The 18,441-nt window shown below is 40.7% G+C and overlaps 2 protein-coding genes across 3 annotated transcripts; both read right to left on the reverse strand.

The window, feature by feature from the left end:
* Positions 1-543: 543 nt before the first annotated feature.
* On the reverse strand, positions 544-10,546 carry LOC137942112 (uncharacterized). Of its 2 annotated transcripts, none has more exons than XM_068787796.1 (6): positions 10,309-10,546; positions 10,100-10,141; positions 9,854-9,969; positions 9,557-9,662; positions 9,309-9,362; positions 544-927 (listed from the first exon to the last, which is right to left on the reverse strand). In XM_068787796.1, the coding sequence occupies exons 1-6, from the start codon at positions 10,531-10,533 to the stop codon at positions 763-765; spliced, it is 708 nt and encodes a 235-aa protein (XP_068643897.1). In that variant the 5' UTR covers positions 10,534-10,546; the 3' UTR covers positions 544-762. The 2 variants fall into 2 exon arrangements, with proteins under 2 accessions (XP_068643897.1, XP_068643898.1); XM_068787797.1 differs by having other exon boundaries at positions 10,305-10,546.
* A 5,341-nt stretch (positions 10,547-15,887) lies between these two features.
* On the reverse strand, positions 15,888-18,398 carry LOC137942240 (AT-hook motif nuclear-localized protein 17-like). The gene is made up of 2 exons (XM_068787966.1): positions 17,416-18,398; positions 15,888-17,286 (listed from the first exon to the last, which is right to left on the reverse strand). The coding sequence occupies exon 2, from the start codon at positions 16,862-16,864 to the stop codon at positions 16,082-16,084; it is 783 nt and encodes a 260-aa protein (XP_068644067.1). The 5' UTR covers positions 16,865-17,286; positions 17,416-18,398; the 3' UTR covers positions 15,888-16,081.
* Positions 18,399-18,441: the final 43 nt, after the last annotated feature.

Genomic DNA, 18,441 nt, shown 5'->3' on the forward strand with positions numbered 1-18,441 from the left:
CGACCTTTCTTCATCTGAATACATCTAACGGGAGGTCGAACTCGAGCTGGAGCTGAGTCTCGACCCCAAAAAGTTTAAGCGAGTTTGAGTTCGAGCTCAACTTACATATAAAATTATAAAAATTAATAAATAAAATATTGTGACGAACTCGGTATTATTGAACCGAACTAATAAGCCAAATTTGTTTTTAAGAATATTATTTCGAATTTGAACTCAAACCGAACCCGAGCGGGTTGGGAGCCGGTTTCATTTTTGCCACCCTTACGGGGAAATAGGAATCCAGCCTTCGGGTAATAATAAAAAGTATGAAACGGGAACTGATGAAGAGTTTCTCTCGTTGTGCTTGTGCATTTTTTTCAAGAAAATTACCTTAAATTTTGCCGTATTTAAAGAACGCTCCTAACTTTCGGGTTATTTTTAGAAAAAAATCCAAAGAGTGTCCTAATTCGGATATTTTGAGGGTTAATTTTTTAATAAACGTTTTGATAAAATAAATTTAAAATATAATATGTGGACCCTTTTCTCTCCTAGAAGAGAGGGAAACTTGTCCAATATAGAAGAGAGTTGGGGGCGCTTTCCCTCTTGGTCTGTACACAAGTAGTAGGATTAGTTAATTTATTGTAGGGTTATAGGAAACCAGAAATACACTTTTGAGCCACCAAAGTGACCCAAAACATAAGTCGTAGATCCTGTAGGTGCATTTTGAAGCGGAAGAATCATTAGTTGGCTTTCAGCAACCTTCCTTTCTGAACCATTTATGGTTCAGACTGTTTGCATGGAGAAGGTAATCCGTCTACTGCAAGCAGTTTTGATTGTATTCTCCAAGTTCTCCAGCCGGTCATAGTCCACTCTGAAAGTGATTCTAGTGGTGCCATGCTCACCTGTGTCATAATCTTGTTTGATGTCTTCCACTTGAAAAGATTGTAGCTGCCAATGAGCAAGTATAAGATAAATAGATCAGATTAGCTAGCACATGTAGTGCTCTGGTCCCCTCTAATCACAAGAAGAAGATGAATCAATTTAAATTAAAAAAATGGATCCTCTCACCATCCTTGCCATATAATTGGAGGAGACCAGGCCAATGCTAATATATATGTATTAACAAATCTAACATCTGAACATGTGAATGGATACAAGAGCGGTTTCTATTTAACTGAATGACAAATGATTTTATAAAGAAGCACCATTATCCGAGTATGTTATCATCTGCTATGAATTACTAACTAGTTTCCATTAACTGAGTGGCAAGAATTTCTGCTGAAGGCAACACCTTAGAGATAATGAATTTTATGTCCAACCTCGATTCTCAATACTTTCTATGGCAAGAAGACTATTGAATGATCTGGGAATGGGCCTCGGATGGAGCCTTCTCTGTCTCTTTCTTCTTCCATAGCTGAAGAGCTATCCAACAACCAAAGGATGAGGCTGCGCCAACTCTGTGGAAACTTCTTGGACCCCATAAGACTCTTTTCTTCATTTCATGCGCTGTCAAAACAAGATTCTGACAGGAGGATCTGTCAAGAAGAGGTACAGTAATTATTAACACCTTGTGTTCCTGTGGACAGTTCGACGAATCTGTGGACCACATCCTGCTTTTCTGTCCCTTCGCCAACCCGATATAGTCAAGTATCTTCCAGCTTCTTGGCATCCAACTCTGCATGCCCCAATCTTTTAACATGTTTATACAGCTGAATGCCTTGATCTGCTACCTACTCATGGAAGTATCCTTTGGAAGACTTGCCTTGCAATCACCCTTAGGACAGAAAATAACAACAGCATTTCATATAAGTGAGCAACCCGAAAATGTCAAGGAGAATCCGGCACCATGTTCTCTCATGGGTTCCCGCTAGAAATGTGTTAAATTATGTCCAAGGCCCATCCCAAAATGACTAGCTAACTTAGGAAGCCTTTTTCCCAACTAATAAACTCAAGATCTTTATACTCACTAATCCATGTGGGACTATTCCTTAACACTCTCCCTCACGTGTAGGCCCTCTTTTGTGGCTCTACAAATAGAAAGGGCCCCTTTTTTTTAAGAGTATATTGCATTAGCAAACAGCAACAAAAACACAGGCCTAAGAGGAGGGCCCTTTCTTGATTCACTTGAGTTTTACTGACAGACATGGCTGCAATCTCTGCCCAATTTTATTGAATGTAGGATCCATGGAACTCAGCAAATGCCAAAGCTGATAAGCTTGCCGATGACAGTGTCAACCGTTCAAATTTAGTTGTTTTTAATCCAGGCTTGTAATTTTCTTTGTTTTCTCTGTGATTTTTTTTGTTGTTTCAAGTTGTATTCAGGTTTTTGAGGCTGGCTGACCCCTTCGATATTTTGGGTCAGCCGTTATAATTTCTCCCTTCTTCAATGCAAATTTTCCTCACCTCCCTCAAAATAAAATAAAATAAAACACCTCGCTTTCACAACACTATCTCTTTAGTTTATATTATAAGATCTGGGATGAGTTTAATTCTTAAAAGACAAGCATAATAGAATAAAATCACTTTGGGGGCCTGACTTCACAACAAAGTGTTGGAGAGACACACCCACCTTAGCCAAAGAGCGTGGAATGTGTTTCCATATACAGTTTAAACCAGAAAGTAAGTTACAAATTTCATTGAACATATCCCAATAACACCATGGGGGGTGACCATGGTTAGCACACCAATTGATGACTACTTTTGAATCGCCTTCAATACAAAGGGGGGCGGAGAGGTGGCTAGAGAAGACCTTGAGCCCGTGCAGTAGGCCAGAGAGAGCTATGCAGTAGTAGAATTTGAGTTGCCAAGGGGACCTGCATATGAGAAGAGGAGATCGCTATTTCCATTGTGGATAACACAACCGAATCCTGCAGGACCCAGGCAACCTAAAGCACTGCCATCAGAGTTGAGTTTTGTGTACCCAGGTGGAGGGGGGGGGGGTGTCCATGTAGCCATAGTAGGGGGGTGAGAGGGCAAGGGACATCCCAGCAATAGATTGCCAGTTTCCTCTAAAGTTGGAGTCACTGTTCTTTTCTGTTTAAGAGTCAGACAGAGACTTGACTAGATATTTGCTCAGTCAGAACCTCAATAGGACAAGATTTGAGTTTGAATATCCTTCTGTTGCGCTCTTTCCAGAGAGCCCAGATAATATGACCAATACAACAAGATAAGATCATTTTTCCTAGTTTTGGGAGCTTCGTATTGACTAGGGAGAGGACAGTGTCAGCAATGTATGCCGAGGCACAGAATTGAAAGCCAATTTTGTTTAAAAGGGATGTCAAGACTAGGTAGGCAAACTGATATGAAAGGAGGACATGTGTTGCTATTTCTAGGGTATTTATGCAAAAGGGGCAGTGAGGGTCCAAGATAGAGGTTCCCCGACGAACTAAAGCATCAAAGGTTAAAATTTTGTTTCTGCACGCAGACCAAATGAAGAACTTAGCACGTGGGGGGGGGTGAGCAGATCCCAGGCATATGCAGCAGGGTGCTTTGGGTGGGATGAAAGGTTGTTTAACTATGTATAGGCAGAAAATGTGAAGAAATACCCCTTTGAACAGGGAGTCCAGATTAGAGTATCATTGGAGGTATTTGGCCGTCTAGGTGGAAGAATGAGGAGTTGGGATGCAAGGAGGGCTTCTGTATTAGTGAGATGTCTTCTAAGGTTTAGATTCCAATCTCCATTTTCTGACCAGCTATCCGAGATATTGATCTCTGAGTTACCTGAGAGGCCAAAGATTTCCGGAAAGCTATTGTTTAGGGGTGATTGGCCAACCCACCAATCATTCCAAAACTTTGATGTATTCCCATTTACGATGTAACATTTTGTAGCCATTTTGAATTTGGGGAGGAGCTGAGCTATTTTTCCCCAGGCGGGTGAGAGAGAGCGAATTCGCCCTCCTTCTGTCCACCAGCCAGAGGGGAGATTTGCCTTCTCCTTAACAAAGCTCTCCAAATCAAATGATGATTCATATTAAATTTTCAAATCCATTTAAGCAGCAGAGTAGAATTTGTTGTGGATGTGTCTCGGATTCCCAATCCACCTAATACTTTTGGCTTGCAAACCTCCTCCCATTTTACCAGATGATTTTTTTTTTTACCGTTTGGACCTCCACAAAGGAAACGTCTCTTAAGGAGCTCAATTCTGTTTCTGATTGGCATTGGGCAATGGAACATGGACAAATAATAGTTAGGGATTCCTTGTAAACATGATTTGATGAGAGTTAACTTGCCTGTTTTTGAGAGAAATTTTCCTCACCAGGTGGCCAGTCTCCTTTCCAAATGCTCAATGACAGGGTGTCAAGAAGCCTTAGAGGGGAGACGTGGGGTCAGAGGAAGCCCCAAATAGTTTCCAGAGGTTGATTCAATGCGGCAACCAAGATAGCTGGCCATAGAGTTGAAAAGACCAGGCTCAATATTGTAACCAGATAGAGAAGATTTCTCCCAGCTGATTTTTTGTCCAGACGAGATTTCAAATAAGCTCAGCAAGGCACTTAAATTATGAATTTAATTGAGGGTGCCATCACACCATTTACTTGATGTTACTTGTAATCTTCTACATCAAATGAATATCCAAAACGTTTTTGGGGTGAGGCTATACTAATTGTGTGTTATTTAATTACTCATATGCTTTTTTTAATAGTAGATGGTAAAATCCCTATTCGAGAGCTGAAACTAGACATTAAGTTATCTAAAGTTGCTCCACGTGTGTTTAGATGTATACATTTTATTCATTGATTTGCCTCCTCCACAAATAAGTTATATCCTCAGTCTATCAACTGAATTTTTTTGGACTATTTTCATTTGCAAAAGGGATACAAATTTTAACACCCTCTCATTAGAAAAAGGTATATTTCCAGTTGATGTGACTTTCTTTGAGGACATTCCTTTTAATTCTTAATTAGAAGAATCTCTTCCCCCATTTAAGAGTTCTGGTTCATCTGTTCCTCTCCCATAGGGTTGGCTTCGAACCGAGCCGGCTTGCGAGCGGCTCAAGCTCGGCTTGATTCTGGCTCGGTTCGATTCGGTATACCCGAATCTCGAGCTGAGTTCGAGATCCGGGATCGGCTCATTTAAATTAACGAGCCGAGCTCGACCGAATCAAGGTTCGGGCTCGAAAGCTCGCAAGCTGGCTCGTTAGTTTAACGAGTTGCGCGGATTCGGGGGAGTCGGGACCGGAGCCCTGAGCGGAGTGGGAACGAGAGCGAGGGGGGAAAAATTCTTCCTCCCCTCGTCACCACCGAGCCCCTCCGGCCGCCGGCCGCTTTCTGCCTTTCCGTCGCCGCCGCTCAATTTCTTCTGCCTCGTCTGCCTTCGCCTTTGTTTCCGTTGCTGACGAAATTTTCCCTCGGTGCGTGAAGATGATTTCGCACGTGCAAGATCATAAAGTGAAAAAAAAACTTTTTCTTAACCTCTCCTTCCTCATGGCTCTTAAAGAAATTAAAAATACATTTTAGTATAAATAAGTTTTTAGGGACTATTAGTGTCTCATGTTTTTTGTAAACATTTTTCTAATTGAAAATTATTATTAAACAAATCATATAATTTTCTAAGTAAGATTTTCCTGCCAAGATGGGCTAGAAAGCCGTATAGAAAATTTTTGAATAAGTATTTGACAGTTGATATTGTAATACTTTTAGCATGAGGCAATTTTCATAGCAATTTTGTGTTTGACATTTTATTTGATTAAAAATTTATCGATAAGTATAGTAATATATTAGATTGATTATTAATTTTTATTTATTTCCCTAGAAGAGGCAATAAGAGGTCCATTTGATTTTCCTAAGAAAATTTTAAAATATTTATTGTAATTTTCTAATTAGTCACTAATAGTAATAGGATTTTATTTAAAGGTTTTGTTTGGAAATATGTATCATAGGAAAAACATATCTAGTTTTTCCTAGAATATAAATTTTCAACTAGGAGCACTAAGGAGGCCATAGTAAATTTATGGCCAGATTCAAAAATTACAAAATAAGCTAGACAACATTTGGAGTAAAAACATTAATATTGGTGTGTTCTAATCCATTATTAAAATTCAATCCTGAACCTCCCCTATCATTCTTTTTTTAAACTGTATGCGTAATTTTATATATAATTTATTTGATATATATTTTATATAGAGTATTAAATGCAGGTTAAGCTCGAACTCAGCTAGAGCTTGAGCTCGAACTCGGTTAAAATTATTTAGGTTTGAGGCTAGGGTCAGTGGAGTTCGAGTTCAAAATATTTAAATCAAACTCGACTTGAACAAGGTTCGGACTCAATTGGATTCGATGCCACCCTTATACCCAATTTTAAGTAGAGGTCATTCCCAATTTTATGTAAAATGTATGCATAATTTTATATATAATTTATTTGACATGTATTTTTCGAAAAAAATTTAAATGTATGTTGGAGCACGAACTCGAGACTTGTATTTTTTTAAAAGTTTTAAATGAATGTTGAAGCTCGAGCTCGGCTCGAACTCGGTTAAAATTATTAGGCTCGAGCTCGATAACAATTTTAGGCTTGAGCTCAAGTTCGAAATATTTAAATCAAGCTCGGCTAGAACATAGGCAGGTTCGGGCTCGGCTCGATGCCACCCCTACTCTCCCTGTTCCATTGATTGATGTGTCATAGCCTTTGTTAGAGCGTTCACCGGTAAACCATTTGTTGGAGTATGGACAACCCACAACAACATAATTCCTCCACAATCATTATCTTCAACTAAGGCTCTGCCTGAACTCGATTTGCCTATTGACTTGAGGAAATTGGTACATTCTTCTACTCATCATCCATTGTCACATATACATCCTTCGTAACTACAGTATCTAGTTCATCTTTTCCTTATTTTAGAGGAAGATATTGGATGTCCAAAGTGGAAGCAAGCAATGGAGCAGGAAATGCAGGTATTTGTCTGTTGTCAGTTATGGTCTTTGTGTGATTCACTAGAGGGCATGAGCATTACTGGATTCAGTGGGTATACAATATAAAGTACATTTCCAATGGAATTGTGGAGAGGTATAGGCTAATTTGGTTGCTAAGGACTATATCCAAAACTATGGTATTAATTATTTATGAAGTTTCTCTCATATAACCTGCCTAAGTTTAGTTCGTGTCTTGATATTTGTGGCAGTAAGTATGAGGGCTATACCCAAACAATTGCTAATAGAACAAGGGTTATGTGATTCGACTACTCAACATATCTAGATTACAATGAATCCATTGCATATCAAGAAAGTCAAACAATTTTTTTATTGCACAACACTCGGGAAGACCAAAAAGTCAAGTTGGCTACATAGCTTAGCTCTTTTACTTCTAAAACTTTGGTGGAGCCCATAGGACTAGTAAAGGTACAGGAGGAGAAACCTAATATCCTCCAAAGCCTGGGGATGACCCCAAGACCTATTTCATTCCCATGGTCCACAATTCAGCCACAGAAAGAGGATGCCTTCGTGCTGCCACAAAGACCACCTGTCAACATTGGGTCTAAACCTTGCCAAAAACTTACTTAGAAAGAAATGGCTAGCAGACAGGCACAGGGATTATGTTTTATTATGATGAGCAATTTGCCATGAGACACAGATGCAATATTTTTCAGTTACTACTCTATGAAGAGAGACGAAGCAACCGGTGGAGAATTTAGGGGTGTCAATGTTACCAGTTTACTCGATTTTTCAGTTATTGTTTATTAAATGGAATAACAATGGAACAACAATTCTTACCCAATTAGGCATTGGATAATTTTACTCGATTATAGGTTTTCCGTTCATGAAATGGAACAGAAATGGGTAAGGCTATTCCATAGCTGATTAAACTAATTAACCGATTACATATAAAAGTAGCTCGGTAAATTTATATTTGAGTGAATATATGTTTGAGATAAAACATGATGCAAGTGTCTTTTTTAAAGATTTTTTAATATTCTTTTTAAGGGTTTTGTTATACATTAGAGTGACATTGTTCTTAGGCTTATGCGCATATGATGGTGTGATTTTTTATTCTTTTTATGGTATGATAAATTTTATATCATTTTTTTGTTATTGTTACAGTTATTTACCTGATTACCTACTCAACTGTTTGATAAATAGGTACATAAAGCGTATAAGGAACAACTTATTATATATACCGATAATACCGTATATAGACATACAATATATAAATGAGACAGTAGATGAAATACCGTTTATATATCTTTTACACCCTAGCGAACATGAGCTTCAAAAGAATTCATATTTTTTCCAACTCAACATTGAGATCTTCCAAGCAATCTTCACTTTTCTGTCATTTTAGCTGGTGCTTGTTCTTAACCTTACAAAGAATTCAGCTAAGGGGCAAGGAGATATTTCACAGCCTACCCTCTGCAAAATAGTTTTTGTCAAGCTGCAAAATGAAATTGAACATTCCAACATAGGGGAAGATGTCTTGCAGCTTATAGGGAAACCCCTATGGTAAATTTGAATAGTATAGTTACAGGGACTGTTGCCAATGTAAGTGCCAACCTTGATATAATGGAGCCATGTGGCAAGATTAAGGACAGGATAGGTTATAGTATGATAGCTGATGTTGGGCAAAAGGGATTAACTATACTTGGAAAGGTTGTTCTAGTGGAACCCACTACTGGATACACTGCACTTGGGCTTGCTTTTATTGCTGATGCAAATGGATGCAAGCTAAAAACTAACAATGTCGGCATCCGTGTGTATGGAAAGATGAATCCTTATTAGCGCATTTGAAGCAGGACTTGTACTAACAAATTCAACAAGGGGCATATGCAGGGAGTTGTTCAAAAGACTGAAGAGATTGTGAAAAAATACACCTAATGCTACATACTTTGGCAATTTGACAACCCAGCAAACCCAAAGATACACTATGAGATAACGGCTCCTGCAATCTATTACAAACCCATTCACCCAGCCCTTGACTCAGCCTATGACTCAGCTCTAGACGTAGTCTCACAATGCTCAAGTCAGCTCTAGAGGGTGGCTACAAGAATAAAGACAGTGTTACACCTGCAGGATCAATTAGGAGTAGTTTATTCCAACAAGTATCTTCCTATGTAATCAGTATTCTAATTTGAGCAGGAGAATAATGATGTAAGGTCTCGAGGAGGATTCAAGTAATGTAGAAGAGTTTAGAGAGTAGTTGCTTAGAGTTCAAGTCAAGTTAGAGACATGGGAACTCAGTCCCACATAGGATTTAGATGAGAAGTGCTCAGTACACTTATTCTTCTTTTCTTATTTTAAGAAATGTACCAGAAAGGTAAAATAAATGCCCAAAAGATGAAAAGAAGTGAAATTGAAGCAAGCAAATGTAAACAACTATTACATGCAGTCAATATCAAAACATACCTGATGATAGACACTTCCTAACAGATCAAAAGGGACTTCAAGACCAACTAGAACCTGCAAGAAGAACTCAGATGAATGAATGAAATTAAAAAGGAAAGAATAAGTAGCCCCAAATATAATAAATTTCCTATATCATATGCATTATCTGCATAAGAAATAAAATTAGCCACAAGAAAACAGTGGACTAGAACGACACATCTCGTTGGGAAAGGTGCTTCGATGATGATAACAAAGACATTGGTAATTACTTTAGATTTCACAAGGCATGTCGGAGCATCTCTCAGGCACTCTGTGGTAACTCCTCCGTAAGCCCTCACTAATCCCCCAGTACCCAGCTTTATCCCACCGAAATACCTGCGAAGTCAAGACCCACGAGGCCATAATGGACAGAAAGTAAGAAATATTAAAAGTCAATAAAATGATGTATAAAAAAGACGAGAAAAAATAAGACACCAAAATTAGGCGCTACCATGGATGATGGTCGATGAGCATTGGCAACTAAATTACTGGTTTGAAGAAGTTCAACATTTTTGAAGATCATTCACCTGATGACTACCACCATCACTCTGTCAATTCCCGAGGAAGCAATGGCCGAATATATTGGCTTGCCAGCCGTACCTGATGGTTCGCCGTCATCGTTACATCGGTACTGATCACCAATCTAAGGAGAAACAAATAGATATAACAAAGAAAGCGGAACTATAAAACCAAAGCAGCAAAATTGGCAATCAGATTCATGCCAGACACATGATATACAGACCTTCGTAAATCAAGTTTGTCCAAATACTAACCTTGTAAGCCCAACAGTTATGAGTCGCACGAGGCTCACGAACCTGACAACAACAATCCAGAAATGGTACATTAGTTGAATATAAAAAAACACATAAACAAATGAACGCAAATTGGTAAAAGGAATGATCTCAAATAATGATTATCATCTTCCAAAGAATTTCAAAGGAACAGGATGAGGGGAAGAAGAAGAAGATGAGGAAAAACCTGCCTGAGAGAGGAAAGCAAGAGCGGATAGGTCGTCAGAGATTGGAGCGGCGACAGCGATGAATTTGCTGCGTTTGATTTCCCGCTCGCAGCTGATTCTCTCGCGGAGCGTCGTGTAAGATATTCCGCCGCCGCTGCCGGAGGTGCTGGTACTTGCCATTGCATTCGCTCGCAGGAGCAGGGCCGGGAAACGGTTGAGAGGCGATACCGCAGCGAAGCCCAGCGCCATAACGGGCTAAAGGCGTTCGTTCTTCCACACGGGCACACTGGAAGACAGGCGGCTCCCACAAGGGGCAGCTCCGCGAGTAACGGTAGCAGTCGGGAAGAAAGTGAAGGTAGCATTCGCTTGCTGATGGAGTGGCATTCAGCGTGCTAAACTCAAACCTACTAAACTTGGATGAATTAATATATTTCATTAATAAATTAAGATAGATTACAATTTAGTATAAATTAATATAATAATTACGTGTGAAAAATTAACTGTTGCACTAATTAATTATAACAAATAGATAAATAAATTATTTTATTCATAACATAAGGTAGATTTTTATGTAGTAAAAATTAATAATATATTTCTACAAAATAAAAAATTATTATTTTAATTAATTATACAAATTATAATAATTAAACAAAGATACTTGATCAAATGCTTACTTTAAAAATATTTTAATTATCACTTTTAAATCACTAATTTAATATAGTAATAAAAATAATTAATATAATAAATAAATAAATATAAAATTTTATTAATAACATAAGATAGATTTTTACGTAGTATAAATTAATAATAAACTTCCACAAAATTTAAAATAATTAGTTTAATTAATTATAAAATAATAATTAAACAAAAATACTTATCAAATGTTTACTTTAACAATATTTTAATTATCACTCTTAAATCACGAATTTAATATACTAATAAAAATAAATAATATAATTAATAAATAATATATAATATTTTATTAATAATATAAGATAAATTTTTACGTAGTATAAATTAATAACGACGCGAGGGATACCGAGGGCAGGAGGGAGTGTCAACGCAAGGGAAAGTGGATGAACCAGAATTTCTATGGGATCTCTAATTCTCCCATTTTATTCAGGAGCAAGTTCAAGTGAACGAACGGGTTTATCCACTTGAAATTACCTCCGTTGCACTAAGTGTTAAGTGCCACTTGAAATTACCTCCGTTGCACTAAGTGTTAAGTGTTCAGGTCACGTGACAATGTAATCACCTACACTTTCATTTGACTGGGCTGAACAAAAGAAATTGACTAGAACAATCAGAGTAAACAGTATTTTTGTAAAAAAAAAAAAAAATTCTAACCGGGCTCACAAGCTAAGCTGGAAAAATCTCAAATTTAGATTTATTTCAAGTTTAAATCAATTACCGGCATCGGCTCTTCCATGGAAGCCCACTTCCCCCATTTAAAAATTGAAGCAGTCAGTTAAGAAATCCGAGGTGCTGCACATTGTAGAGAGAGAAAAACACACTTACACATCCCAGCTATGTCTTACTCTCTTTATCCCTTTCTCTCCGGGCCCCCGGAATGGGTCACTTGTACCGGATAAGGCCATCGGCGGCGGAGGGGCTCAATCATTCCAGACCGGACCGATCATTTGGATGGTCCCCCTCCGGACCATTTTCCCGCCTTACAAGTCACGCCACTTTTGTTTCCGTTTTTGGCGGCAGGGTCGAGTGCATGAATGGGCTCTGTCAATCCCCGTCACCCAAACTGGAAGTTATTCCCTTGGCTCCATTCTGGCCCCTCCCCAGTCGCCCATCGATGTCACCTTTTCTGGGTTCCCTTCGGCGGCATGCTTGCCGATTAACGATTCAATTCTACTTGCCCTAACTCGGATTATTCACCAGGGAGAGAGAGATTTCTCGAGTCTCCTCCGTCGCTTCGAAATCCACTATCTATTCTTCGACGCTACCCTGTCGTTTCTGACCTTCCTCCATTCCGATCAACAGAGACTTACACTTACACCAGACCCCTTGCCCAACCCCTATCTCCAGGTCTCTGCAATTCGTCAACCCGCATCCATCCTTTCTGCTTTCAGGTTTGTTGGCCGACAACCTGCCCCGCACATTCAAGTATTTCAAAGTTCAAAGTTTGAACTTTGAACTTTGAACTTCAAACTTCAAACATCAACAGCCCTCCATTTGAAGGTTGGGAAGTCAATGGCCTTCGGCAGATCTTCTGCACCTCAGAAATGTGAAAGTGGGTTTCTGAGTTGATGGATGATGGGTTCGATTTGACATGTTCACAAGCATTTAAGTGATCTAAAGGTCGTCCCTGTTCGCTCCGCCTATTCCATCAGGACTGTTCTTTCTATTTCAAGTACGTTTGCATTTATTAGAGATGGGTAGAAACTACAAAAGGAGAGACTGGTTCTGTGGTTCTTCCCCAGCTCGCCACGTCGGAGGAACAGTAACATTGGAGATACTTAATTTGTAGTATTTTCTCATTGCAAATTATGAAGAAATGAAGAAGAAGATATTGTTATCTAGGAAGGATTGAAGACTGTTTTTCATATCTTTTTCTGACGAGGGTGGAGCTGAAAACTTTTCTCTGTAAACTGTTAAACGATCATCACCCGTCTTGTATCTTTGAACACAATCAGAACCAGATCAATAGAAATCTATAAAACTGATCAAGTGTATCTTTCCTCCGCATTAGAGAAGAAGCTGTTTCTTCCACTTGTAACATTTCCAAGTAAATCGTGCAACTTCAGAAAACAAGACTGAATCCTATTTCTACAGTTTCCCACCTCAGAAAGTAAAAGTATTGCCAAATATCATCCAAAACCAAACTTTAGACAGACTCGAATGCTTCCTTACCTTGCCGAATTTGCAACAAACAAAGCAGTTCAGAGCCTGGAGAGTTTGCTGGGCTGGCTTCAATCTGAATCGATTCCATTACTTATTTCATGCTAAGGATCGTCCTTTTTTATGTATCATCTTCCCTTTGAAGCTCCCACTTAAGATAAGCAAACCGACTTGATCTAAGCTTGTTTCGAATCCATTTCTTCGGTTACAAGCAAGACATCGTTTTGATGACAGAAAAGGGTTTGGATTTCTACTAAAGCTGTAAATCTCTTTTTAAAGTGTTTCCAGAAGAGTAGAAAAGACAAGGGCTCTGCCACCAGGCAGACGCTGGAGAACTGCTAAAACAGTAAAAAAGGTGAAAGAATCTTGGTTGGAATTTTGACTTTTGCCCTCTTGTAGGGAGGACAATGTGTAATGAAGTTCTAAAAGAAAACTTAGACTGATTAGTTTAAGGCTGCCAATGATTTGTTATTCTAATACCCTCCTATTGTGTTTTAAAATTGGGGTTTGGTACATGAAAAGTTCAAATTTAGGTGTCACTCCAGTTTTTATGAGTCTAAGGGGAGACAGGTCTGGTTCACCCAACTAAGTAAATCCCATCTCAAATGAAAATAATTATTGAGAAATATTGGGTAGGGTAGGGTTCCCTTCCACCAACATAAAATGAGGGAAAGGAGGGGGGAGCATCCCTATATAACGCTTGGTGTTCCATTTGAGTGCCAAATTTGAAGTAAACTTTTTGTTGTGCCGATTGTTCGGGATAAAAGCATTTTTACCCTTTTGTCTCTAAAAAAACGTTCAAGAAGATTTTAAAAATATAATTTTTAATAAAAATTGAAAAAAAATCTATGAAAGTTTAAATTTTTTTAAAAAACTGGATAATATTAGATAATCCATCTTTAATTGAGTCCCACTGCCAGAAAATTCATTCGCTCACGCTCATGATTTAATGATTTGAGGCCGGTAAATCCTCTCATTTCGTTTTTCAAGCAACGGATTAGCTAATGCTTTATAAAATCTGTAATCTTTCTTCCCTTATGAGATTACACAAATAAATGCGAAAGGAAGAGAAGCAGGTCATCAAAGGGATCATTGATCATTCCAATCTCTTCAACCGGCCTGGATTTAAGATCCATCAATGGCGACTTGGGACCCCAGAAGGCATGTGAATTCAGCTTGCAGTCTCCATCTTCCCTGATGCAGTAGAGAAGAGATAGGTACAGTACAGATCCAGTGTCTGCCAGTTCATTGATCAGGTCTCTGGATTTTACGGGGGACCCACGATATAGGGGGGGGGGGGGGGGGGGGGGGGTGTCAACTCTGGAAGCTCTGCTGCTGGCGACCAACTCATCTCCATCTCTGGAAAGTGGAAGGCGAGCAGAAAAAGCATTTTAACAGTAACCAGAGGACGCAAGGAAAGACATGCACACTCTCCCTGTCCGTCTCGCAATTACTCTCGTTGTACGAAGATGGTGAGAGAGAGAACGGAGGGACAAGGACGAAGCCCAGGAAGAGAATGTCAAGTTATTTCAAGTCGAGCACGGGAAATTGCTTTTGGCAGTTCTTAGGAAGAAGAAGGTAAAAGTACGCCTAAGAAAAGCTAATTTTGTTCGACGAATGGAAGTGTACTCTCCTTCTCTTGCTTTCTCAGGGGCGGGAGGGAGAAAGGAAATAAGAAAAGAGAAAGAGAAAGAGAACGGGGAAGAAACAGATAAAGGAGATAAAGATTAAAGGCGCTCGCGTGAGCATCTCGCTCGTCCCTGCAGCGTTCTTGCAGTACTCCTGCACAGCTGGTGAAACCCTAACCAGTAATCAGAGCCCAGAATTCAGACGTTTTTTTTTTTAACTTTTGCGTTTAGTCGTTTTGTAAACAGATAATTTCGCTCACAAGTTGGAGAAGATGAGGGAGAGAGAATCACATTCACGTCATCTGGTGCAGACGTGGAGTGTTTCTCAGAGACGTGGAGAAGGGCTTCCCCTAGTCTCAAACTCCAAGGCACATCCCACTGCCCAAAGTTCCAAGAGAGGAGAGAGAAAGATCGGAAGTGATTGACCTTGACGATAATCCATATTAAAGACAGAAGAGATGACCATGACTTGTCTTTCAAAGGCCTACTCTTTTTTTAGCTGCCAAGTTAACCATTACAGGGAAAGAAGAGCCTGAAGGAACAGTTCTCTTTCAGAATCAACTGGTTCCATTCAGGGCAGACGTTACAAGTTAGAACCAGGTCAAGCATTAACCTTTGCCTTTATACGGAAGAAAGCCAGTTTTAACAGATTGGCCTTAGGGTAGAAGCTTTCTCGGATCGAGATGAGTTTCGGTCTTTTAGATATTTCTAAACTCTCGCTAACTCTTGCGAAACGGAATTCAATCGAAGATGCATCTCCACTGCGGAGGAGATGATCTTTTCGAATCAAAGCTTACTTTCACTAGTAGCTTTCCTGCAACAATTCCAATTTTCGAAGTCTTAAAGACAGAAACCAGTAAAAGGGTGGGAGACTGCTCGGTTATCTAGACAACAACAAAAAGCTTCCCTTCGGAAGGACTGTTGCTTGCTAAAACCGCAGCAGTTCAAACCAGCTAAAACCCATTACAATGGAATATGAGCTTTCAACTTCAGAAGGTTGGTTTTGATAAAAAAAAACTTCATCCCTACATCTAAGCTAAAGGCTAAAACCATCAAAATGAGAATTGTTAACTCCGAGCACAGTTTACTCTCTTCTTCGCAAGTTTTTTAGATTCTCATGGATCTCCGAACCAAAAGCTTGAACTTTGAGAAGATGAAACAACACTAAACCAGTAATGGACATGGATATGGCCTATTTTTACAATCTGAGACAAAGTTAAAACAAATCTAACAAGAAAATGGTATGAGCTAGAAAGGAGTATGTAAGTAACCTAGCCCGGTAACATACATGCAGCAAATCCAAATCCCAAACCTCATCAGTACGGCGGTGGCTGCGGCGGGCGAGGGGTGGGAGCCCATATCACATCAGATGGCAAATGGCAACTGTACAGTGACATTCCACAACTCTCCGCCGAAGGCTGATGTTGATGCTGTTGATGGGTCGTATCCGGCGGGGATACTGCAACGGGTGGCCCGGAAATCTCGTCCTCCACCGGGAGCCTATGGTACGTAGGGCTTCCAAAAACGGCGGCGACCACGACGACAGTCCCGACAGCAAGAAGCGAGCCGACGACGGAGCCGCCCACAATCCGACCCTGGGCGCCGGCAAGGGAGATGGCGAAACCGTGGGAGACGGAGGAAAGAGAGCAGGACGGGGGGAGGAATGTGGCGGAGATGGAGAGAATCTCGAAGCGGCCATGAAAGGTAACAGTGGATCCGGGAGAGGGACCAGGTTGGCGAAGGGTCACGTTGGCGACGGTACCGCTACCGGAGAGCAGACAAAGTCCGATGCTTTTCCGCCGCGCATACTGGGTGATAGCCTGAACGACGTCCTGACCACCGGGGACCTCCAAAACGTGAGGTCGCATCGCCGATTCAGCTTCCCGGGTGATGATAATAGGCGGCTTGGGCTTGTTCTTGGAACCAGGAGGGCGTCCCCTGGGGCGGCGAACGACCTCGATGGTGGCGCCGTCAGCGTTTGTGGCGGTGGCGGAGGCGGCTATCTTCCTGGACTTCTTGGAGCCGCCGCTGCTGCGGGTGTCGTCTTCCTCGGAGGTCTGGCATTCTCTTCTGCGCTCGTCTTCGTACTCGGCCTTCATTGCGAATTCGATCCTCCCACAAATATAACCACAGAGGAAGAAAGCAGCGGACCAGACCACCCCCGAATAAAATAACACGAAATTGGCGAGAGAAAGAGGAGAGGAAATCAGGAATAGAAACGCAAGCACAGATTGAGAGAGAGAGAGAGAGAAAGAAAAGGATTTTTGTTTGTTAGAGACCGAGTGGGTTTTTTATAACTGGGAATCCGGGACATTCACAAACACACGCACGCGTGTGCATACACACCACTCCAACCACTCGGGCTCGCCCGATTCCAACAAGCCACATTGATTTCAGTGGGACCCACTACGGCTTATGCGGTTGCCAATGGGCGAAGACACCTAAGCCCTCCAAACAACTGTTCATCGTCCCACCGCAGGGTCCACATGACCCGTGGGCCCACCTGATTTTTACACTCCCCCTGTCGCGTGGGAATTCTTTAGCGATAATGATAATCATAATGACAAAAGTTAACATAAAAAAAAAAAACAAAAAACTGAGATCTGAACAAGTGTGAGCTTAGAAACCAAGTAGGGAGGGAAAAAAACACCTTTTCTTTTTTTTTCCCAGGTCTTGAAATGGGCGAGAATGATGCAATGCTTCTTTACTCCGACCGTGTCGATTGACAGCGACGAGCAATGTCTGCTCTCGTCTTCTTCCTTTCTCTCTATACAGAGAGGTCTCCCAGATTCTCTCTCTACCCTGCCCAGTGACTCTCTGTACCAGGGGCCGGGCCGCTGCTTTCGGGCTGGCGATTGCTTGAAAGGAAATCCGGAATCGCCCACATCCTTTGACGGAAAGATTTGATGATCATGAAAACGGGAGGGGGGTTTTTTTAGGAGACAAGTTACGTGCTCTTCCTTTGCGGCCGATCTTGATTTCTGTCCGTGGTTGGTGGGGTTTGCGGGGCCCACGCTATTTGTTGAATTGGATGGTTGGGGACTAGAGGATGGATCGCCGCCGTGTGTTGCCGATTGTGGGTCCCGGAAGGGTTGCTAGGTTTTTGTTTCGCAGAAGGAGTGAGACGCGGATGTGTGTAATGACTGATGATTGTTGGGGAAGAACCAGTCGAGCAAATTACGCCATCACGGGGCGGAGGCGGGGGACGAGGATGTTTGGAATTGTTTTCTTGTGAGAAGCAGGTCAGAGGCCATGATTTGAGGCGGCCGAGTAACTGTATTCCCTTTCAAAACTCGAATCAAATCATAATCTTCCGTTTCACTTTGAAGTTCCATCAAATACATTGCTTTAGTCCTCTTATGGGTTTTCTACTGCATATAAAAAACCTCTAATGAGACACCCCAAACCTCAGCCGCCTTAAGTCACATTACCATTTAAATATGAAAAGAAGCATCAACCCCCATTTGATGTAGCATTCATGCTGTAATGATAATAATGAGAGACTTTTGGGTCCTGAGCAACCCCAACCCCCACTTGTGGACCCTTTGAAGGATGACCAAACATGACTGCATTTGGTTCTTTGCATGAAACATCAATTCACTCGAGTGTGGAAAGAAAATTCAAGTCTTCAGTTTCATGCAAAGATGGTAATACTCATGTGTGACCCAGTCGTATG

Source organism: Aristolochia californica, unplaced genomic scaffold (assembly GCF_029961685.1).
Source record: "Aristolochia californica isolate CCGP_79_NKW_82.1479 unplaced genomic scaffold, dmAriCali1.0.hap1 SCAF_9, whole genome shotgun sequence".
In the NCBI taxonomy this organism is placed as follows: domain Eukaryota; kingdom Viridiplantae; phylum Streptophyta; class Magnoliopsida; order Piperales; family Aristolochiaceae; genus Aristolochia; species Aristolochia californica.